At 38.7% G+C, this 24,394-nt stretch overlaps 1 protein-coding gene and 1 pseudogene across 1 annotated transcript in view; one reads left to right on the top strand and one right to left on the bottom strand.

The window, feature by feature from the left end:
- The window catches only part of LOC105081663 (alpha-1,3-mannosyl-glycoprotein 4-beta-N-acetylglucosaminyltransferase B pseudogene), a 66,428-nt pseudogene extending 57,803 nt beyond the window's left edge, over window positions 1-8,625 (bottom strand).
- Window positions 8,626-15,791: 7,166 nt separating this feature from the next.
- The window catches only part of LSAMP (limbic system associated membrane protein), a 567,085-nt gene continuing 558,482 nt past the window's right edge, over window positions 15,792-24,394 (top strand). The window contains exon 1 of the mRNA XM_010970836.3: window positions 15,792-16,432. Within this exon, the coding sequence (XP_010969138.1) occupies window positions 16,278-16,432 (155 nt within the window). The 5' untranslated portion in view covers window positions 15,792-16,277. The remainder of the gene's footprint in view (window positions 16,433-24,394) is intronic.

Genomic DNA, 24,394 nt, shown 5'->3' with positions numbered 1-24,394 from the left:
ATGAGGCAAGCCTGACCTTCTAGAAGGGAACTTAGAAGAGGATTGAGTGGCCTGGAGCTGATTAAGGCAGTGTCAATAAAATGAAGTTGTGGTGACATTCATGGTTTAAAAACATTAACTTTACAGAATTATTTTCCTAAGGCCTCTGGGCAGATTCTGACTTGATCCAGCAACAATGTCTGCTTGGCTCCAAACTGACGGGCATCTGCTAACTTTTCTAACTGCTTTAATCATTTTGGGGGCTCTTTTTTAGAACCTCTCCAAATCTCCTCCTTTTCATTAAAGTCTCAAACCTTCAAAGTCCATGCCAATTTTAATAAAGGTCTAGAAGGATTACCTTATGTTCCCAATTTAGTATTCCTATTTAATATTCCATTCTTTGTCTCACTTAATATTTCAAAATGCAGAGTGGGAATCCTTGAATTTTCACACACCAGTGACTTATAGAACAAAAATCTGAAATTCAATCTTAAGATCACACATAAGCAAAAAGCAATTTGTGTGTATGTCTGCCTTATCTACTGCAGTATGATGTTCTCAAGGAAAAGGACTTTGTCTTTCTCAAATTCACACCCTGCCCCCCGCTGCCCAGAGCCCTTAGCATAGTGTCTGGCTCCTTTTTTATTCCTTTTGTCAGAAGTAAATACTTAGGGTTAGTTTACTGTTTTCATCTTCAAACACTCCTAATCAAGAGTGCTTGAGAACTCAAAGCTGAAAGGAAAATTAAGAACAACAACAACAAAACAACAGAAAACGTGTTCAGTCCACATATTAGATACATTTTGAACTTTCAACTCCCTTTTTCATGGCCCAGTGTAGGACATGAGGTAAAGGGTGAAGATAAACGGAAAAAATGATATAGTCCTAAAAAAAGATAGAAGGGTGCAAAGAAGGGACATTTTAGGAATAGAGACTAAACCAAATATGAATCAGAAGAGTAGGGAAGGTGGGAGAGAAGGTAGAAACAGACAAAAAGAAAGATAGGGATGATGTTACATGTTAAAACAGGGAAAAGTGTGTGAGTGATCTCATAATTCTCCCTGTTCAAAATCTGTCATATTTCAGCCTGGGGAAATCTGGACATATAGCTCAGGTTGAACGAGCTTCCACAGTCATTCGCTGGAGACACAGCTGAGCTAGATGGCTGGCTCTTCTTTGCCTTATCCTCAAAGGTCTCATTCCTACATTCCAAAATTGTAGCCTTCTCTAAATAATCTATTTAGGTCTTAGAGAAATAGATATGATAGTTCAGATATTCCCCAGTAGCAACTCTTCAGGCTAGTGAACAGATCATTAACTGAAGCATCACCCACTTAAGATGAGGCCTGAAATTTCAGGTTATCTCTGATGACTTTAATGGAATAGCTATAAATGGCTGAGAAATATCTTCACACAGAAGATTTCAGTAGGTTATAAGAAGTTACAGGTACTGCTTTTTCAGAATAAGATTTCATGGGAAATGTAAATGCCAATGTTGTTTCTGTTTTTCACGGACGTGGTCCATTTCATCTAGGTTATCAAATTAGTAATAGACCAATGTTGCTTCTGAAAAAAACAATACCTGACCCCACCCCCCAGCACCCACAAAGTACTTATTAAAGTTAGGTCCTTACACTTGAGTAAAATGAAGTGCTTTGTGATGCCTACAGTAACAGTATAATTCTTAGTTTGAGTAATCACTCTGAAGATCAAGGCTTTCCTCAATTGGTCTAAATTAAATTGAGCCATTTCTACAATCCCCTATGGAACTCTCACCATCATTAAGCACTCCTCTAGGCACCATGCATTCAAAGACAAATATAGTTCCTATCCTTAAAGAGTTCATGATATAATGATAATAGATCATAATCTACTCCGATGAAGTAGACAGAAGTATTTGCAAAGAATTCTGATGTTTGACAATTGTGCTACCCAAATGACTTAAGTGCTTACCAGGAGGATAAAGCGATGGGCACTGACTGAGATGGAGCAAGAAGGCAGAAAGAGATGGTGTTTGAACTGGGTCTTGATTTAGGAGTAAGGATTTGCTGCATAAAGAAAAGTTGGAAGCAAGGAGTAGGGGAGGGGGGTAGGGATATTCTACCCAAGGAAACAGACTAAACAAAATGACATGCAGATACAAATACACACTTATGCACATACTCATATATGTTCCCCTTTGCTTGATTGTTACCATAGTTCAATCAGAGTTCTGAACTGAGAATAAGAAGAAATGCGTTCCCATTCTGGCTCTGCTAGGATCTATTGTGTGACCTCGAGCAAGACCTTTAAAGTATCCAGTTATTCCATTTGTAAAATGAAAGGGCTAGATTTCACACTGGCTATAGCCCCATCCAGTAGGAAAAAAATGGGAGGTACAGCTAAACCTCTTTGATTTAAATTTATGATTTAGGAAATATAAGAATAGTTTAAGAGAAATGATCTTAGATAGACTCTTTTTTGTTTCATATAAAGGAAAATATTTTAGATTCTCATCAGTAGGAAAGAATGCAAATTAAATTTTTCTTTGCTTTGAAATTCTTTACCATGTGATAACACAGAAATCTTAGACTATAAATTTGATATTTTTCTTTAAAAATTAAGGAAACTTTTTTTCTTAAAATTCAGGTAAGGACAGGCACTCCTCAGAGCTGGGCCATTGACATATAGTACATTATAACACTCTGTCTGGCTCTGCCTAGGCAAGTGGAGATGATAAAGAATCAGTGCTGTACATAGCCCCAAGTCCAGGTGACAGCTAGAATTAAATGGCTGGAAATACAGTGAGGATATACCAAATCTCATGCTCATATCTGACTATCTGTAGGATTTGCATTTGTCAAATATGAAAACTTGAGCTCAGAAACCACATATTATACCAAAGATAGCACCAGACATATTATCCTTCCTTCTGCAAACATCTCTCCAAGACTTGGGCTCAAGGTTTCAATCTTCAATTCTCTGGTATCTCATTTGTCCCATCTGGAGGCAACTGAGCAACTTAGTGGCAACTCTAAGAAGCAAACTTGAAATTTAAATTCTGCCAATTACATAGTTATATTTTAGATGAATTAATAATGAGTTACTAGACAAATAACTAACTGGGTATGAAGTCACCAACTGTCCAGTTTTTAATATATCTTTGGTGGGCATATTTTTGCATGTGTGCCTCTATATGGTGGTGTATAATGTTCCATAGCTTTTCAAGTTGGGCTGAAGTGTTTTGGGGGGAAAGCAATAATTTAGTGCTAGTTACCAAAGGTAAGCTTTTTCACTTGTCAAATGCTCGGACAATATCAGAATCTCAAAGCTTATTTGCACATTGGAGTAACTATTGTAAAATGGCATTCTAGGAAATAGATTCCATGTCAGTTGTTTACTAGGAAAAAAAAAACATCAAACTTGTATTTAGGTCATTCTTTTCATAAAGGTTCATCATCTGCTAATGATGAAGTTAGGGCCTATAATGTTGGAATTTCTCTTGGGAACATGGAAGTCCCATTATACACGTGGCAATCATCTCTCTATTCATCTGTTGATGAATGTCTCTAATCATCTGTTGAATTAGTGGCAGGTCTAATGTAACTCCGGATAAGACAGAAGGGAACATTTGGAGAGGAGACCACCCCTCTCCTTCAGGGTGTTTATCACTTCATTACATACATAGGAATGTCCTTTCTCTACCCTGAGTTCTTATCCTTTGATATTGATCCAAACCACTTAGTGATGAATACAGCCAGCACTCTCCTTCTATTTAAAGGTCTTAAGTATCTATTATTGTTTTTATGTTTATTATCTTAATACCTGCCATTTATAATATCTTTCTTCCAAAGAGCTCTCTGGAGTGCAATAGGGTGTCAAGTGAAGACAAATGAATGTGAAAGCACTTTGTGCTCTACAGATGAAAGGAGAGTCCCTCTGGACCTGCTGTTTTCCAGGAACAACTTTGCTCGCTTCTTCCCTGTTTTCTTGTTCCAACATGGCAAATCGTATCCAAGTTGCAGCTCTCAGACTCCACTCTTCTTTTTCTTCTCACACACACGTGCACATGCATTTCAACTCTCACCTTTATCCTGATCAGTCCCCAATCTGTGTTTCACTACTGGATTCTTTCTTAAAGCCCTGCTCCATACTTACAGCTGTCTTTTGTAAGTTTCTTCTTTAATATTTAAACAATCTAGCATTCCCAACATAAAGGTCATTATTTATTTATCATTAAAAAAAACTATTCTGTAACTTTATTTGATATTCAAAATGCATTTCAGAAGTACAGATTTTTTCTGAATGGCCTGGCCCCAGTTAGAAATAGATTAGAATAAAGAAAGATATAAGGAGATCAAAGGCAAAGGATTATGATGAACAATCAAATTCAGTGAGCATAGAATATGCTGGACTGTTTCCGATTAAGAATTCAAGAGTGAAATCTAGTGAGAACTACTAGGAAAAAGTAGGATTATAGTAAACAAATTTAGGGTAATCAAGCTTCAGTGAGTAAGGTCCATTTCAGCCACTTCAGGTGTTATGTGTATTTCAGATATGTTCCAAAGTGCATATCACATTTTTAGAGTGGACATTAGAGAATAATTAATGTCATTTTATTTATGAGCAATAATAAATATGAGCATTAATACCAAAAGGATTGTATGTTTTCTTTTTGGAATTTTTCCTTTCTTAATTATGCAAGTCTGGGAAACTCTTACCAATTGAGGTGATGCAGCCAAATCCACTAAGGAGCACACTGCCTCCAGTAGCAGCAGCTAACCAAATGACAGGGTTAGGAGGGATGGTTAGGAGGAATTAGTCCCTTCACCCACTCCTGTCCCCAGCACACTCCACTCTGCTTTTTCAACTCCCTGATCTCCATCAATGATGACCCCATTCTCCAGAAACTCAGAGGGGTTCATGGGTCTCATCTTGAATACCTTCCTCTTATCCATTTCATATATCCAGTTACTCAGTGATTCCTTTTGATTCTTCCTTTAGAGCTCTTACGTTTATTCTTCTCCACCCTCACTGAAAGGTCTTTACCTTTCAAGCCTGAGTTTCTGAGACAGTCCCAGCTGGGTCCTCCATTTTATACAACTGCTACACCAAATGCACTTTCAAGAATTTGCCCCCCACTCCCCGCAAATAAAATGCTTCTTGTTTACTAATGCATTAAGTTTAGATTTCTCCTTTTCTGTCTTTTAAGATCTTTATAATCCATCTCTGCCCTCCTTTCTAACTGAGTTTCCTGCCATTCCCCCAGCATGGATTCTCTCTGGCTGGGAACACTTTCTTCCCTGCCCTATTCCCTTGCTCTGTGATATTAGCTTCTAACTTGGCACTTACCCTTTGGTTGGCCCTCCTGAACTTTACACTAATTTACAATTGTTAACATCCCAAATATCCTTGAGGACCCCATCCCCCTGTCCTACCTTCCCCTTTTAGGAAACAGCTCGGTTACCACCTTCTTTAGAAAGCTTTCCCTCCAGTCTGGATTAGGTGGCGTCCTTTACTTGGACATAGTGCACAGTTCATACTTACTGTCATTGCTTAACTATCTGTATCTTTCCAGGCTGTTCACTCTTTGAAAGCAAGAATCTTATCCTGTTCTTCTTTGTGACCTCAGTGCATAGTATCCTGACTGACACATAGAAGGTTGAAGTGATCTCCATATGTTTTGAGTTTCTTTGCATTTAGGGCACTTTTCTTAAAATTTAAGACTTAATTATAAACTATTTTTGAATCATTGACCAATCTATTTGTTGACCTTTTCCCAACAGGGTGGAAAATTTCTTTTTACAAAAGGATCTTATCATATAGTCCATGCTGAATGTTTCCATAGATCTTTCAGAGTACCCACTTACATAGTTGGTGATCAATAAATTCTTATTTAATTAAATAACCAAAAAATTATTGCTAGTAATATTATCAACCCAAAATAATGTAACCCAAATTGGTAGAGATGCAAAGAAGTTATGAATTATCACTTAATATTGCTCCTTAATAGCAAGATGATCATTTTTTTATCCCAAGAAAAATAATTTTACTCTGTTGGTTTACACATTAAAACAGGTACCAGCATTAGAATGTATCACATCAGCTGATGAGTAAAAATGTCCTATTTTAAGAGATAATTGATCACATTACAAGTTTCCCTTTACTTCCTTGTACATTTCCTTATTGCTTATGCTGGCTCATACTCCCTCTTGTTTACTTAGGGTTGTCACAATCCAAATCCTCACACCTGCTTATCATTTTCTCTACTGTCCTACCTACCCAAACTTAGTCCTTACATCCAAGTTGGATATTTCCTAGATCAAATCTCTACCTATAATCTATTTTTCCTGAAACAGCAGATATTACTGGTATCAGCTCATTCTCATTGCTTCTAAACATCAGAAAAGGCTTCTACAGCCACTATTCAGCCTGATTCTATCCTAACATCAATACTCACGCTTTCTTACAGTAGAAAAAGAGAACACCATTGAAGGAATAAGAGACTCTAGTTTTGATTTTGCTATTGAAAAAAAAGGCTGCATAAAATATTATGTGATAAATCATTGTTGGATATGGATATTGGGGATATTTACTAACTGCATTGGAAATTGTCTTTATTTTGGAATTGTCTGTATTGTCTACATTTGTTTATGTCTTATATGTCTATTATATAAAATTTTGCTATATAATTATTTCTCTATTCCTGACCAATATTTATTACCTGTATAAAAAACTGATTTAGTAGGCACAAAATTGATGGTCTAAGCTAAGTTTTTTTCTCTCTGTTGGAGGGACATTGTGATTTAATGGGTTAAGATCATATAGATTATTATTATTTTTTTAATTTTAGATTTCTTAAGGTACTTTCACAGTTGTTGGTCTTTATCTCTTACCAGTAAGAAACAAGAGTTATGAAACTACTCTGCCATTTAAACATATTTTCTCTATTTATTTCACCTATTAAAGATTTACTGGGTTTAGGAAACCCTCCTTGTATCATATCCCTTCAGAGGCTGGAATTCTGCAGTCACTTACACACAAGTATAAATTATTTTAATTAGCTTTTTCTTCTCTGACAAGAGAGAATAGGAATATCTGTTAAGAATGGAGTTAACTTTGGAGAGTAGGATGTCAGTTGCCAAAGAGCTACAGTAGACTGTCTATGGAGGGCATATAAAGAAGAAAAGACTGCCCCAGGAAGCCAGTTGGTAAGGAATTCCACTCCAGTTCTTACGCTGACACAATCTGTAATACTCTGGCATCCCTAAAAGTCATCTCAAGCTTTGCCCATGGTTCTAGAGCCCCGGGCTGGACAGAGCACAAATCAATTCAAACAGCAAATTGAGGATTGGTCTTTGCCTTATTATCTGTCCAACTGATGTACATTGCTTTTGTTTCTTACTTGCTTATGAGTTTAACCTAGCTGTGGATTGTTCTGATGCAGTGTATAGCTTGCCTTAGAGAAACAGGCATTTCTAATCTAATCTACTTGTGCAGATGTTTCAGCTATGATGTAAAGGATTAACATCCTGACACTATTAGTCAGGCAGCACAGTACAATAGAAAGCACTTTTTGAGAGTTGTGCTCTCTGAATACTAATCTCAGTGATCCTAAATAACCGTGTAAACTCATAAGTTTCTGCGTTTCAGCTGTAAAATAGGGAGACTGTGCAAGAAGATCTACTGGGTCTTTTGCAGCTTTAACATTATGCAATTATTTTAATTATGTGTACTTCCTGATTTTCCTCTGATATCTCTAATTTCACTTGAGAGCTTAATGACTTGAAATCTCAAAGTGTTTTTCTGACAAGTGGGGTAATAATACTTGTGCTGTGTATCTCATAGGGTTGAAGAAAAATAAAACATAAAACTGTGTGTGTCTCTATGCATCGTGAACTGCAAAGTCCCATACTTGCGCATAACAACTTATTATTGGGTATTTTTCTTTCTACTATTAGTCTGGTTTAAAAAGACCCTTGATACCTCAATGTACAACCAGCAGAGGGAGACAAGTTCAGATTATATTTCTTCTTGAGACAGAATCAGTTAACTGCTATGTGTACATGTTTTCAAAAATAAAAATGAGATTCATATTACTGGAGAACATGCCACTTTCTCAGTGCTATATTTACATATTTAAGTTACAAAAACATGAGAGAAGGAAAGAGAAAACAAGAAAAAATAGGGGAGAAATCTTGATTTTGTGGGCTTAGTGTATCACAGAACTTGGAGACTACCCTCCTTATGAAGAATGTCATTCCTGTGACAACTTCCTGAGCATGTCCATCTGGAGGTACAAGCTATTTGAGTACCAGTTTAGGAACCAATCCAGAATTCTAAAAGTAGAATTTCCAAATTTCCTCCAAAACTAGCTTCTTAACCTCAAGCTTCCCATTTTATCAGCCTGAATGTCGAACAATAATTAGAAAAAAGTAGAGGATACTTTTGCCTTTCCTGTTTCCTCAACTTCCATATCCAATTAGTTGACAAGTCCCATCAGTCCCTCTGTGAAATTCCTCTACAAGTCTTCCCCTTTTTTCTCTTTCTGCTGTCATTGCCCTGTGGCCAGCTTTTATTATCTCTTGCCTGTTCTCTTTCAGAAAGCTTAGAACTGGTCTTCCTGACTTTGACTTGTTCCAGTCCATCTTCCACTCCACTGACCATCGTCTTCTTAAAACACAGGTCTGGTTATCGTCACTCGCTTACTCAAAGCTTTTAATGGCTCTGTTTTGCATATAGAGTAAAGCCACACTCATTATCATGCCTGTCAAGACCCTTACTGACCCCAGCTTACAAAACCCAGTCATTTTTCATTCTAACGTTTTTCCATTTCTACCCCCACATACTTTCCTACAACTTACCTTTCCCGCTAACACAAAAATCTCTGAGGGGAGGACTTCATTCCTCATCATTATTAGAAAGTAATAGTATAAATATAATCAGTAATGTTTATCTCTTTCTCATCATGTCACCAACAATTTTCCTATTAACCTGTCTCCGAACTAGCTTCTCTACTTCATCTTCCTTCTGACCTCTAATTTCCCATTGCCAAAATAATCTAAGAGACCAATGTCTCATCTCACTTCTCCACAATCTAAAGTAACCTTCTAGGTATGAGATGATGCGATGAAGTGTGGGTCTTCATTCAGGATTCTTCATTATGCTGTTTCTCATGCCAACCTTCTCTCTCTCCTTTTCCCTGCTATTCAAACAAGTCTTCCTCCAGTTCCATTCTTTGCTTCAGGCCGGTTCTCTGGGCTATCCTTTGCACAAGATGTTGCCTTCCTCCATCCTCCTCTTACATATTTGCTATGGGTTACCTAATATACCATTCTCTCCAAGAAGCCTCTTTCTTGATCACCTTTTCTGAGCCACCATGTGTTTTGATTCTGCTCCCTTACAGCTTAGTCTTCTATTCCTCACTGGTCCATCTTAGTCTCTGTTTCATCTGTATTCACCTTACTTCTCCATCTTGGTTTGAGTTCCTGGGTTCCTTGAAGGTAAGAATTCCGAATTTTATTATTTTGCAGTATTTCTCAGCACCAGAGAGGGTTGGACATATGTAGTAATTGATTTTGGTCCTGCTTTATAATGGAGCACAGGTTTGAAAGGCCTGCTTTATAATTGTACAGTGATGATGTTTAGCCCCTCTCTGGGAAGGGCTTTCAGTGGCATACCTTTCATTCAATTGCATTAGGGCCAGGTGTCAATTCTGTACTTTGTTACTTCTCCAGCACTTAGCACAGTGCCTGTCATATGGTAAGCCTCAAAAATATTAATTATTTTAATCAGTTGCTTTGAATTGCTTTATACATGGTAACACGTCTGATTAGACACTTGTGAATCCTCTTCCTAGCATTAGTAGAGGCAGTTCTGCATTCACTGGTAAAAGCAGAGAGGGCTGAGAATGAGATTTATAGGTATGAAAGGAAGATACTTTTAAGCAGGCAAACTTCTTGGACCCTTTGAATAATGTAACGACCTAACACTAGACTTGCCCTGAAGCTCAATATTGTCAGAAACTCTTGAGAAAACATATTAGTGTTATTTACATGATTTATAGCCTCAAGATATTTAACTAGGCATTCTGTTTAGATTTAGTAGGATAGCTATTGCCTGCTAAATAAATATAGATATTAGGTATGTAAGAAAATATTTAGTGAAGTTTAGCAGTTAAATAGCATCGGCTCATCTTGTTAGGTACTTCTAATCTATAACAAAACTCTTCCTTATACTGACATTTAGTCAACATGTGATAACTGTATGAAGGGTAAGCAAAGTTCATACCTGAAGAAAAGCACCAACTGGGACACAGGTTTTTGTTTTGTTTGGTTGTTTTGTTCTGGGTTTTTTTTTTTTTTTTTTTTTCCTGACCAGCTAGCATAAACTATCTACTTGGTATTCTGTTAGCTCTTACTGGATGACTGGTGGCTTCCTGCAAGGGAACACCAGAATTGAACTAGTATAGTAAGGGAGAGGGCTGGGATGTGGAAAACACTGATCACTTGTGATAGAACATGGCCTAAATGTGGAGGGTCTTCCCATCATGAACAAAACTAGTTAACTCAATTTTCTCTCCATTTCCATTGCTACCCCCCACTCCAAGCCAGTTGCCACACTAGGTTGACTAAGATTTCCTTCTGTTTATCTCCTTGCTTCCACTGTTGTCCTTCTACAGTCCATCGTCTGTATGTTATTCAGAGCAACCATTCTAAAAAGTAAAAAAGATCATGTCAGTCCCTTGCTTAAAAACTTTTACCGGCCAGTCAAGTCACTAGAATAAAATCTAAATTTCTTACCTCAGAATCTCTTCATTATGACCCCTCCTCAATTTCTAATCTTATCTGCTTTTTCCAACTATTTCCCACAACGTACACACAAACTACTTTTTAGATTTATTGTTGGCTTGGTTTTTGGGGTATGACATACCCATTCCTGCTTCAGGCCCTTTGCACATGCCATTTCTTTTATCTGGAAAGATCTTTTTGCTGATATTTGCATGACTGCCACCTTAAATTTCAGGACATACATTTCCCTCCCCACACCTGCAGCCCATTTTCTCTGTATCACACATATTTTTCTCCATGGGATTTACTCTCCAAAATAACATTAATGTGTATTTACCTGTCTAGTGTGTGTTTCTGCATTAAGGATGTAAGTTCTATGAGAACAGAGTCTTGGTCTGTCTTGATTCACTCCCGTATCAATGAAAGTGTATTGAGTGAATGAGTCATAAACTTACCAGGCATGTCAGTATATGGAATTTCACACTTGCCCCCACTCACTCTTCCTCCTTTCTCCTTGGCCTGTTTTCTGATGATAGGAAATCAAGTCATTACAGCAACCACAAATAGAGGATATACTTGCCTGATTACCTGCTTGTGCTAACATCTTGCTATGCTGAAGGTGCTGCCACCACCATCTTTCCAGATGTTGCACTGCTCTTCCCATATGTGAGGGGTAGATCAAAAAGAGCAGCAGCATTGCAGATCAGCATGACTTGGCAGTTGCCACCTCTTTGTACTTGGTGGCAGAGTGGACAATCTAAAAAAGAGGAAAGTCCAAGGACTAGTGCATACATGTCTGTGAAATGGTGGTCTACTATGACAGTAAGGTGGATGGTGGGGGAGGACCCAAGCAGCTGCTCAAGAATCTCGAAGACTTTGTGAAAGCTTGGACAGATCTGAGGCAGAAGACCAACATGGTAACAGTGAACTAAAAACAAACCATGAAAGAGCAATTTTTAATTGTGCAGAGTGTAGACTGAATGCTTTACATCACTGAGGGTTCTATAGTAAGGATCTGAACAATGTTTAACTGACTTGAAGCTGATTGATTTTGTTAGGCAATGAGACACATGGGAATGAAGCTATTGTATTCAAAGTATCCACATTCCAAAGGAAATTCACACAAGATAGTGCCATGCTTATGAGCATAAACCGAGAGACTTGAATATTGCTAAATTATGATGAAATCATCGAGAATGTCATAGCAGGAATCCTAAGGAGAAGTATTAACAATTCTGAATTTCTGGTTCATATGGAAATGCTAATTCTACTTATGTAAATAAAGTACAGGCATGGCGTTATTATGATTAAGACCATACAACTGTAGAAATGCAGAGTGGTATATTAATAATATTAAAGACATGTTTAGCATAAAATGCAACCGATGTAGCTAAATTAGTTGTACATTCCAGGCTGCATCTGGATTTCCTGTGAGCTTATTACTTTACAAAGCTAAAAAGAAGAATAAACCTTTCATGCCTCTTAGGGTACTCAGATGTTAGCTAGTTTTTGTTTTCCCTGCAGCTTTTGTACCCGGAGAGTGCCAAAATCTTCCAAAGCCTTTTTCAGAAAAGCACTATGTTACTTTAAAGTAGTAGTTAAGATCATCTTACTTGGGTGATGATGACTGTGTCACATGGCTAACAGCCATACTTGCCTCATAAATAACCTGGAAGAATGATCATTTTGCCAGCCCTTTTGGAAGAATGTATATAGTAGTTTACAGGAAAATAGCTTGTATAAATTTCAGTAACTCAACTCTTTGTTTCCTACTCTACATTTTGTAGGAAAGCAAGCAGAGGAATTAATGTTGCAGTCGATTTGAGGGAGTGACTATTAAGATGAGATAAGTTACTCAATGGATGTTGACTGTTAGATTTATTGGAATGTATTAGATCTTAGTGAGAGATCACAGAGGAGAGAAAACCAGAAGGAGTCTATGAGGGAATGAAAAGGGGAAGGACTCTGAGAGAACATAAAGTTGAAAAAGAAGTGTAGTATACCCACAAATAGAGTCATTATCATGTAAATGGTGAGATTACCCACGTGAGTGGGCTTGGACACCCCAACATCCCTTTTTTCTTATATTCATCAATTACAGACTGTTCTCATTAAGCCAAGGGTTGGGTTAGAAAGTTGTATTTGAAGCACCACCTTGACATAAATGATAAATACCAAACAATTAATTTACATAATAACCTTCATGATTTTGAAATTGTTCAGAAATCCAATCTGCACTATCAGTCTATATTAGAGAATTTTGAAACTGTAGTCTTCTTTTTGTGTTTTACTTCCAGTGAACATAGTAAGTCAATTTAGTTCAACAAAAGTTGCCAAGAAATGGACTTTTAAATAATGAAATTATTTTTAAAAGACTTTAATTACATTGTATGATTTTCTCTATATAGATATGTACTTCTAATTTTATCCTCTTGGGTAAGCTAGGCATAGGTCTATTACGATCCTGATTATAATCTGGATGAATTTAATTCTTCCTTTTCTCAGAGTGAGTATAGAGACAAACTCAAGATCTGATTGACTTGCTACAAATTCCTAGTACTTTGGTGTGAGTTAATTCGTACCCCAGTGTGTTAAACTTTATGCTTCATCCTAGGACCAGACGAGTCCTACTGGTAACTTGAGATTACTTGTATAGTCAACAACCAAGTATAGGCATCTACTGCAAACAATATGCCACAACCCCACCATACTTTCTCCTTGCCCTGGTAAAACCCCTTCCTTTCTTCACTCAAAATGTAGTCCACTGATACAAGAGAATTTTCATACTCTTGATATGTCTGATCCTTCTCCTCAGTATCTAGTTCTCCTACAAAGAGTCAAACCATTCACCTACCATCATCAGTGGAAATAGACATTCAAGTAGCCCCAGTCCTTTATGTCTTTCTTTTATTCCTCCTGACAATGGAGAAAAACCACCCACCCCAAGAAATGCTATATATATAAGTGCTTGTCTAGGCCAACCCTTCATCTCTAAAAGCTCAGAAGAATCCTGCCAAGGATTGTGAAGCTTGCTGGCAGCAGTGGGGGGTGTGGTGGGTGCTATTTTCCTTGGACTCTTCACATAGACTTATGTAATCCTTCCATCTCCATTTGGCACTTGAAGCTTATTTTCCCATTGCTACTGGGAACCACGGGATTATATTTTTTGTAGTTCAGCCAGCACTTGACATAACCATTTTTTTTCTGTGGCAAAGTGGATTCCAAGTTTTTAACAGCTAAGTTACAAATTAGTGATAGAACATTATTGGTGTATTATCTGGGGACTCTTTATCAGCCTCAATATAGGACAACTTGATTTAGATAAATGTAATGCATAGTACAAGCAAAATTAATTGAACTCTACCAATCTTGAATTTGTGACATTTTGGATTCCAATCCTTCAGTTCTTTTCTTAAAAAACAAAAGATATTCCTTCCTTTCTTCACTTATCTATAAGTGTGAATCTACCTTTTAAGCTGATAAAATGTGGCAGATAAATATCTTTGAATATTCTGGGAGGACAAGGCAGGTGTCAGCACAGTAAGTGCCTCCTTAGGCTTGTACTCTGGTAGGGCTTGATAAGGAATCCTAAACATATGTCTTTTTTTTTTTCTTTTTCAAATGTCCATGGCTAATTGTTTGTGTAAATAAGAAGGGTGGGCATAATTTTTGTGTGTGTGCATTTACTTGTATGCACATGGGATATTTAGGGAAAAATGTATAAGAACCTGGAAATATTTGTTGCCTCCAAATAGGAGATATGGGTTGCCCAAAGACAGGGAGAGGAAAGATAATTACAGTTCCCTCTACAGCATTCTGTACCACTTGATTTTTGCACCATGTGAATACTTTAACTATTCAAAAAAAACAAAAAGAAAAGAAAAAAAAAAAGTTTTGGGTTGGTCCACTCCTATCTTTTATCCTCAGCATCGGTCCTGAGGGCGATGTCTCTAACAGTTCGGGGCTCTCACATGGGTGACCAACAATGTTAGCCCCTTATGGCCCTTATCACTTGGCTTGACTCATGGAGCAGAAGGAATGACAAATGATAGTAACCTGTCTTCCATTCACCACAGTGCTATAGACAGCCTTAGCGTCACCCTGAAAGTGACAAGCTTTCTGATACACAAATCATCTTCCTTGTATATGGATATTTCCAGAAGCAAGTCCCAGTAGAAACCTGGGAAGCAACAGCAATGTGATGCTGAAACAGTGATCCTTAATAACATTCCTCATGTGTAGGACTGAATAAGGATTTCCTGGAGAGTGAGGTTGATTTAGGGATCAGGGATCAGCTGCTGAGGCTAGCACTTGGAAAAGACAAACCAAGCATTCACACCCCAGACCACTCAATACCAGCATTGTCTCCAATCCATCTTTCATAAGGGGGCTCCAAGTGGGGGAGGGGATAAAAGAAGGAGAGAAAGTAAACCTTTTTAAGCCTGTGAAAGAAAGTGCAGGAGAGAGGAAAGAACGAACAAGATGTGAGCATGAAAAGCCAGTTGCCAGGAATATTTAGTTTGGAAATAGACTTTGGCTTTTAATCTTCTACTCCACTGTCAAGTTTCTTCTCTGCTTTGCATTCCTCATCCCATCTTTCAGCTGTGATCCGACTGACACCCCGTGCTTTCCTGTCCTCTGTTTCACTCCCTTGTCTGTCAGGGTTTGTCTTCTCTCCTTCTCATCTCCTTTTCCTGATTTCTTCACTCTCTGCCTCTCCTTCCCTGGACTCTTTCTCCTGTTCTTTTATAGCTTGAGTCTCTCTCCTTCTCCCATTTTTTTCGTGCACAGTGCCTCCAAACTCCATCCCCTCTTAAGGAAATCAGCCAGGCCTCAGATGGAGCTGTTGTCCTGACAACCTAAAGGCACATCAGGCTTTCATTGAGGCTGGCTGCTGCTGAAGGGGGCAGTTGTGCAAAGCGAGGGGCCACGCTGAGGGGAGGGCGGAGGGATGACGTGGAGGGGCTGCTGAAACCCGTGGGGGCGGGGGGAGGTGCTGAGCTGAGGGAGGGAGGGACTGGAAGGAGAAACAGGAAAGGGAGGAGGGGGAGAGAGACTCTGGGCTGCCGCCGCTGCCTTGTGGGTTTCGTTACACTCGCTGGCAGGCTGAGTGCCGGCTCCCTCGCCCGCCTGCCTGGGAAAGTGGGTTACAGAGGGAAGAGGCTCAGCTCAGACACTGGCAAAGGAGCATCCAGCCACCGAGGGACCAGAGAACACCTTCCTTTTTGCCGGCTTCTCGTCACCTTTTTCTAGAGGGTTTTTTATATTTGTACTCTCTTCTTTGAAATTTTGTTCCTTTGACTTTTTCCCATCTCTGCTCGGGTTTTACGAGGGCTTTGTTAAGTCTTAAGAGGGAAAAGAGGCTGAGCCAGGCAAAGAGAGAGGCCAAGTGGAAAGGACCGCAAATTGGCAAAGCCCGTTCTGCCTTTGCCGTGGATGAAAGCCCTCTGTTTGTAAAGCCCTCTCGGCGCGAGCAGCACGCGCACACCCTCCAGAGTCGCCCGCGACCCGCACCTCGGCGTGGCCACCATGGTCGCTAGAGTTCAGCCCGATCGGAAACAGTTGCCGCTGGTCCTACTGAGATTGCTCTGCCTTCTTCCCACAGGACTGCCCGTTCGCAGCGTGGATTTTAACCGAGGCACCGACAACATCACCGTGAGGCAGGGGGACACGGCCATCCTCAGGTAGGGCTTTCGGGCAACTTTTCTGCTGCGCGCGATTGTGTGTGTGTGTGTGTGTGTGTGTGTGTGTGTGTGTGTGTGTGAGTGAGTGATCTCCTTGAACTCCAGCTCCTGATGCTACAGGCTTGTGGTGTGTGTGCGTGCGTGTGTGTGTGTGTGTGTGTGTGTGTGTGTGTGTGTACACGCGCGCGCATATGCCTTTTACCGCCGACTGGCCAAGGTATCTGCCAACAAATTTCAAGGGGATTTTGTTCCCTGTCAGGGATCAGCAGGGTTGGTTAAACGTTGTTTGGATCTTGGGGTCTTGTTTTTCTTACTGAGAAAGCCTAACTTCATCTATGTTGGTGACATTTGGGCAGTGTTCTTGCTTTTGTAATCGCAGATGCTTTGCACTTAAGAGTTTTGTTGGGGTTCCTTAATTGGGAAAGAAGAGTTGTTAAATTATGGCTCTCAGAGAGTGGTACACAGTATTGCATTCTCCTTGGGGTGTGTGTGTGTGTGTGTGTGTGTGAGAATACCTACGCACATCAAGGCTCTCACTCTGCCCCAGCAGTGGTTCGGATAGGAGACTTTCAGTAAGGATTTTCTAATTGACATCCAGGGCAATAAATCAATCTTAGAACTTTGGTTGGCTACTGAGCCTTTTCTGGAATGTGGATAGAAATTAACACAAGAATGAAGAGAAGGGGGGAAAAAAAGGAATTTGCCAAATCACTGATATTTAAGAATAGGAGTGTTAAGCACAGAGGTTAGGAAAGCATTAACCTGGCATAAAATGGATATTTCAAATTGATTATTGACCTCAAAATTTTATCTCTGTGCAGCTCTGCCAAACTCTGAAATGTAATTTGGGATTGAAATTTGGAAAGGAAGAGTACCAAGTCCTTGGGAGTTTGACCCCTATAAGGGACAGTGAGCTGGAGAAACTCAGATGAAACCTAGCTGTGATTCTATTTCTCAAAAGCTCCAAGCTTGTTTTTCTGTGTATCTTCTTCCTCTCCCCTCTCCACCCATTGTATGTACCCCTTGTCCTTTTTTTTAGAGCTTTCCTGAATTTCTATCAGGTACTTAAATAAATAAATGAATAGAAGAAGAGAAACTGTTCTCCTTGGAGAGCCTTTAAAATCTCATTCCATCCAAATAAAATGACCTAGTGTCAGTCTGTCTATCTAGCTAATATTGCTTGTTGTGGCAATAAAAAGCAGTGTCCAATAGAAGGTAAACCTCTAATCTGTGTGCAAGGAGCTGATAGTGCATAAACCCTGGGGCATCAGGGAGCAGTTCTGTAGCAGAGCTGCCTACAGCAGCAAAGTTTTCTTTCCTTTTCTCAGAAATAAATTTGGTTGGCTGTCACAGTGTCCTGCTTTGGGATCTCTTGCCTTGTTAGAGAGGAATGTGTGTGTGTTGTGCGTGTTGTGGTGTGTGTGTGTGTGTTTCTGTGGACTGTAAAAACCAAGAAAATCCTAATGTGTAAGTACTCCTTTCTTCATTTCCTTAGTATTGTGAACCCCTAAATCCTACTATCCAAAGTATATTTTCCCTCCTAGGTCTCCAGCCCTGTAAAACCTGCATGTGTGATTTATCCACATGGAGTAATAAGATTTATAGAGTAATTTATCTGTTTGCAAACAGATTTGGACATGATGCAGAAAATGTTTTTTCAAACACATAAGCATGCCATCTCAACTGCTAGCATTCACATTCCCTAACACCATTAACCCTTTGCAAGTGAAGCACTCTATGTAAATTTATGCTATCCCTGGAAAGATTTGTTTTCACTGACTATAAGACTGAATATGGGAAAAGTGAGTACCTGGGGTGTATAAGTTTCTGTGTCAATGTTCACGAACTTTGTAAGGCCTTTCTAAGTCAGCATCACCTATATCTTAAGCTATAGTCATCAAAGGGTTAGATAAGTATCTAAATGTTAATTCAGAAGGAAAAAGGTATTCTTATATTTTCACACTTTATATGCACAGAAGTCTATGTCTATGAGAGGCACTCTTATTACCCGTATATCTCTATGATATATGCATGCTTCTTTGTGTTTGTGGCTCAAAAGAAATGGAGTTTTTAAAGCATTACTTTTTAGTAGACATTTCAGGGTGGAAATAGAGGGGGCAGGTAGTAAGAATAGAGAATAAATACAGAAACAGTTATTCTCTGGGAAAGAAGATAGACAAACAGAGCATGCAAAGAAGTCACCTGTGAGAGTCCATTGCTTTCCTGGACCTCACCTAATGTGCCCTCTTTTTTACTTCCTTTGCCTTGGACAAGTCTTTGCTTCTGGGTTGGTGGAGCTCTATCAGGAGTAACTATGAAAAGAGTTCCCTTTGTTTTCTTAGCTGACCTTCTTCTCAATCTCTTTAACTGAGTCCAGTAAGCTCTGTGGGTCAGTTTCCTGGTGAAGAATGGCACTCTTGCTGTCTGTTTACAAGTCTAGCCTGGGAAAGGCTTGCTTCCACTTTATTTGTGACATTTCACTGGGAGCATGAGCTTCCAGGGGAGGAGAGGAAGGAGAATTTGATTCTTTGGAAGCCACAGTAGCTCTTTGGCACTGAGAAAGTGAAATGGCAAGGGGGAAAAGATCCTCCCTCAGTGAGTCTGTGGCCTGAATGATCTGAAATGGCAACAAGAGGCAAGGGGGATTTGAAATTCTGGTGCTCCAGTGATGGGACTTTGACTAACTGTCCCCAAAACATTTACCTTCACCATGTAGGTTCCATGAAACAAGTGTTTTTTGGGGGGCAATTGATTCTTACTTTTGGGTAATTATGGTCGTTCATGTAAGTGTGCATCTTGAGAGGAGAGAGTATACTAGCCTTGGGGTCTTGCTCTGTAATTTCTGTCTTTTGGGGAAAAAAAGAAAGACTATAGACTGAAGGTGACAAAACTAGATGGAAAGAGAATCTCATGTGTCCCAACCTAACCCTGTTGTTTCCCAGAAGAGATCCTAGATGTTTACGAGCTCCTTTATGAGATTCTTTAAAAGATAAAGGAAACTGCAGCACCATCTTCCATCTCAAAGGCAAAAGAGCAGTGTGATTCATAGACCAGTGGCAGCAGCAGCAGCACCTGGGGCATCTTCCTAAATCTATAGAACCAGAACCTGTATTTACATTTGTAACACCGTGAAGTATGAGACACATCTAACCACAGGACTTTACTTGCAAGGAAGACTCAGTTGCTTTTCTGAACAGGGCCCACCTGCCTCACTGCCACTCCCCTACTCCACCAAGTGTAGGAGTTCATCAGTCACTGGGCAGGTTTCTAGCACTGGTCCTTCCAACCCTCTATCCTTGTACATGAGCTCCCATAGAGATTCACTTCCTGGTTAATCTTGGCAGGTTGAAACCGCATTGCTCTACTGATAAGTTAAGGGAAAAGTGGAAACAGTGTTCCAATCCAACCTTTAAAATTTCATTTTTAACAGTCTCACTGACGATATTTTCAATATGAGCAGCAAATGTCTGGAAAAAATATTTATAAAATAATCGATCCCAATATATCTGCTCATAAAGTAACTTTGTAAAAATTACATATATATGCCTATTTGGACATGCTGCTTAAGTGCATATAAGATAAAATGCAGAGGCTCCACACCTGTGTTGTAACTTTAAATATTTTAAATTTGAGGTATTGAAATTGCATTTATTTCACAATTCTGACCCTATTTGATGTTTTCAGGATATTGTAATACCTTTTATAGTGATAACATTTTTCCCATTTAAGTGTAAATGTACCTAAGAAGTGTTAGGTATAAGAAACTAAATACCTAAGTTTAAAACAGTTAAATTTTTAGTTTTTCAAAAATTCTTGGTCTTTATTTCCTTATTTGTTTCTACAGTAGGGGAAAAAGAAGAAACAATACAAAAACTATGATTATTTGACAGTAAAATGTAAAAATTTTGTGCAAGTTTCAAAGGAAAAATGGCTTCTTTTCTATAAAGCATCTGGCACGCCTACATTCACAAAGGAACTGTCAACAATCGGACAAACTCCTGACACAATATGTGTTTTTCTACCACTTATAACTTACTATTTGAAAACAAACTTTGTGGGCATGGTAGTCTACAGGGAGAGTTTGTGACAGTTATGAAGTTTTCTTTTTCTGTAATTAAATCAGTAAAGGTAATCAGAATTTATAGGTAATGACTGATACTTTAAAGATCATTCATTACCCATTAAATTCTTTATCAAATATATTTGGTGAATAATGGAGTAAAGCATGCTATATATTGTCTAGGAATATGACATATTATATCCATTTTTGAAAGATGTTTATGCACTTGTATCACTTGCTGTCATTTATGTCCTGGGGAACAGAACAGACCAGTCTCATGTGACAAATACAAACTGTGATGATTGGTGTTTCTGTAAGTATGAAACACGTACACACTTACAGCACATATTAGAGTGGTTCTATGTAATTTGACTTTGAATGACTTATTTGTCAAATTGTGTAGCAAACAACCAAAGATGACTGACTCATCTACTAAATCAGTTGGTGAGAGTTAAACATCTGTGTTTCTTGAAGCTGCTTCAACATAATAGTAAACTCAGGCAAAAGAAGGATTAGTGCATTTTGCTGTGGTCTCTGAGAGCTCCAAGTACAAGTAGCTGGGGCTCACCTGATGGGAAGTTGTCTGTGTGCTGGTCCCCCTCGCTGTCATCACTTGAGCCCTAGAGAGCCCTCCCTTTCAGGCCACTACTTAAGGCTTATAGCCCTTTGCCCTGTTCGTTTGTGAATGTCCTACCTGTTAGTTTGTACAACTTAGAAGAGCTGGGCTCTAATTTTGGATCTATCCTTGCATGCTACATGACTTTGAGAAAATCTCTGAAATATTTTGAGCTTTAGTTTTGTTCAAAAATGATAAAGTTACCTATTGTAGTTACTCTGTGGGGTTGTTTTAAAGAGCTCACAAGAGATAAAGTAGTTCCGTTTGGTGAACTGTAAACTGCTACACAAGCATAAAGTGTTAGTGGTTTTCCAACCACATGTAGCCAGTTGTTTAGACTTTAGGGAGCTCTTTTTTTCAGACAGTGTTTCTCAAACTTGAAGGTATATCCAAATTACCTGGAGTGCTCATTAAAAAACAGGTTACTTGGCCCTTGTCTTCAGAGTTTCTGATTCAGTAGTTCTCTGCTAGGGGCTGAAGTTTGCATTTGTGGCAAGTCCTCAGATGGTGCTCATGCTGAGGTATGGGGCCACACTTTGAGAACCACTGTCTCTTGCTTCCATAAGTGTGTTCTGCAGATGAGCATCTTCAGTATTGTAGAGTCACTTGTTAAAATCCAAAATCTCAGGGTCTGTTCCAGACCTACTGAATCAGAATCTGCATTTTAACAAGATCCCAAGTGATTCATAAACATACTGAAGTTGGAGAAATGCTGCTTTAGAGAGTCCACAGCCATGGCCACACATTACTCTCTACAGGGGACCTTTTAAAAACTAATGAAGCTACATATCCCTACTTTCAGTATCCTGATTTAATTAGTTTGGGGTTGGGCTTGGACATAGGTGTTTAAAAAAATGATTCTGATATGTACAGAGTTGTGAACTGCTGCTTTACTTGTTGAAAAATCTCTTTTACAAACCTTGTTCAGGGGCAACGCTTACTTGATAGGTACTAAAAAATTATAGTCAGGTTGTGTGGTTTGGGAAATATTTCAACAGCAAAGATGTACAAATTCAATTGGAAGAGAGAAAAGCGATCATCATAGATCTATTTCTTTACTACACAATCTCATCTCTCCAATGTCATGGGTAATGGAGTGACTTTATTTTAATATGGATGCATATTTACATAATATCTATTGGAATAGCATTAAAGCTCAATTTTTTTTATTCCTGTTGTCTTGTGTTCTCTCTTTCATTTATATTAAACAAGACACAAAAGATACAAAACAGTTTTAGGTAGGTATTTTTTTTGATGGGAAAAAACAGACTATATTTAGGCAACGAAAATGTCTTCAGTCTTTTTCAAACAGGCTTACTTCTGTGTACTTATGTTGTCATATTTGCCACAAAAATGATTTAGAAAATAATAGCTACATTGTTGTAGAATTCATCTCAGCTTTACATGGTGATCAGTCTTTAGCTAAAACTTATAGACAAGTGTTTATGTCAGAGAGTTTTTTATCAAGGATATAATAAGTTCAGAATGTTCAACAAGTAGTCTTCCCTCAGTATCTGCGGGGGATTGGTTCCAAGCCCCTCCTTAAATACCAAAATCTGCAGATGCTCAAATCCCTTATATAAAATGGCGTAGTATTTGCATATAACATATGCATATGCCCCAGTATACTTTAAATCATCTCTCGATTACTTAGAATACCTAATACAATGTAAATGCTATGTAAATAGTTGTAAATAAAATGTAAATGCTATGTAAACAGTTGCCAGTGCTCTGGCAAATTCAAGCTTTGCTTTTTGGAACTTTCTGGAATTTTTCTTCCAAATATTTTCAGTCTGCAGTTGGTTGATACAGAGGACTGACTTAGAAGACCAAGATCTAAATAGCTTGAAATAAACTGATCTATTAAATCAGTATAACTGACAGTTAGTTGGCCTACTACACAAGTTCTTTTTATGATCAAATGAGATATTATGCATCCAAGTGTTCTGTAAACTATAAAATGGTATAAAATGCAAGCTCTTAATAAGATTATTGTCATTGCATTCACAGTAGGAAATAACTTTTAGAAAATTAGAAGACTTAATAAAATAAGCCTTTTTATTTTTATTTCTGTGGTCAAGGTTGGTCATTTGCTCTAAGATGTTTGTACCATTTTATTTCAAGTCCTTTAAAGTCATCCATATCTTAGAGTATAGCTGAGTTTGTTATCAGGAGTGCAGGGTGAGCGAACACTTTTTTGTAGTCACCTGTAATCAAAACAATCTCTAGTTAATGAGTGATTAACCTTCACAGAAGAAAGCATTTTGCTTCAGATTTTGTGAATTACTATAGAATAAATTTGTAGAAATTTAGACTAGGAAAGATCTTGGAGATTAAGCAGTCTGCCATCTCATTTTAAAGGGATATAACTGAGAAGAAAAACATTTAATTGGTTGTCTCAAGATGTGAGTGACAATTTGAAAACTAGAATTCATGTCTCTTAATTCTCATTCCTGTGGAAGTCTTTATTCCAGAGGACCACTGAAATCATTTGTTGATGTTATACCATGATGTGCCACGTTTTACCCCGCCCCCCAAAATGATGCTAAATATGTCTCTCCCTCTCCCTTCACCTCTCTTCCTCTCTTCCCCTCTTTCCCCATCCTTCCCCTTTTCTTCTCTTCTCTCATCTCTTCTTCTCTCCTCTCTCATTCCTCTCCTCTCCTCTTTCTCATCCCTGCAAATCAAAGCTGAACTTACCTGTGGAGGATCATCCAGGTAGTGCTGATCAAGGAAGACTTTTTTTGTGAACTGCTGTATCTTTCCCATGTTCACTGTCTTAACCAAATGGATTTTCTTTTCTTTACTTGCAGCCTCCATCGTATCATATTCGCAAAGCCATTTTTGTATTTGGCAGGGATCTCCTGGCCTCAACAACTTTTTGTTTGTTTGTTTTTAATTACTTTCCCTCTTGCTTCTGATACCTCTTCTGTTAGATTTCTTGTCTGAATTCTCAGCCCTTTGACCCAGTCAGTACTGGTCTTGGGTCCTGAAACTCTGCTGCCTTCTAATTGTTACTTATGACCTTCTGCCTGGTCAAGTCTCCTATGAGTTGTCCCTTTTAGAGACCCTGACCAGGATGGCTACAGTGAGGTTGTGGGCCAAATCTCTGCTTTCAGTTGGCAGACTTTCCTTTGCACAGACTGAAAGGGCACTCTGCACATGGAAGACACTGCAAATTGTATACAAGTCTTTGAGGAAGGTAGAATTTTATTTTCTAATTTGTACAAACATTACTTTGGTCTGACAGTTGGGACTGATGGTGGTAAACTGGAAGGAACTGGAC

Source organism: Camelus bactrianus, chromosome 1, assembly GCF_048773025.1.
Source record: "Camelus bactrianus isolate YW-2024 breed Bactrian camel chromosome 1, ASM4877302v1, whole genome shotgun sequence".
Lineage (NCBI taxonomy): Eukaryota > Metazoa > Chordata > Mammalia > Artiodactyla > Camelidae > Camelus > Camelus bactrianus.
Note: the sequence above shows the minus strand (reverse complement) of the source record. Positions and strands in the feature narration are given on the sequence as shown.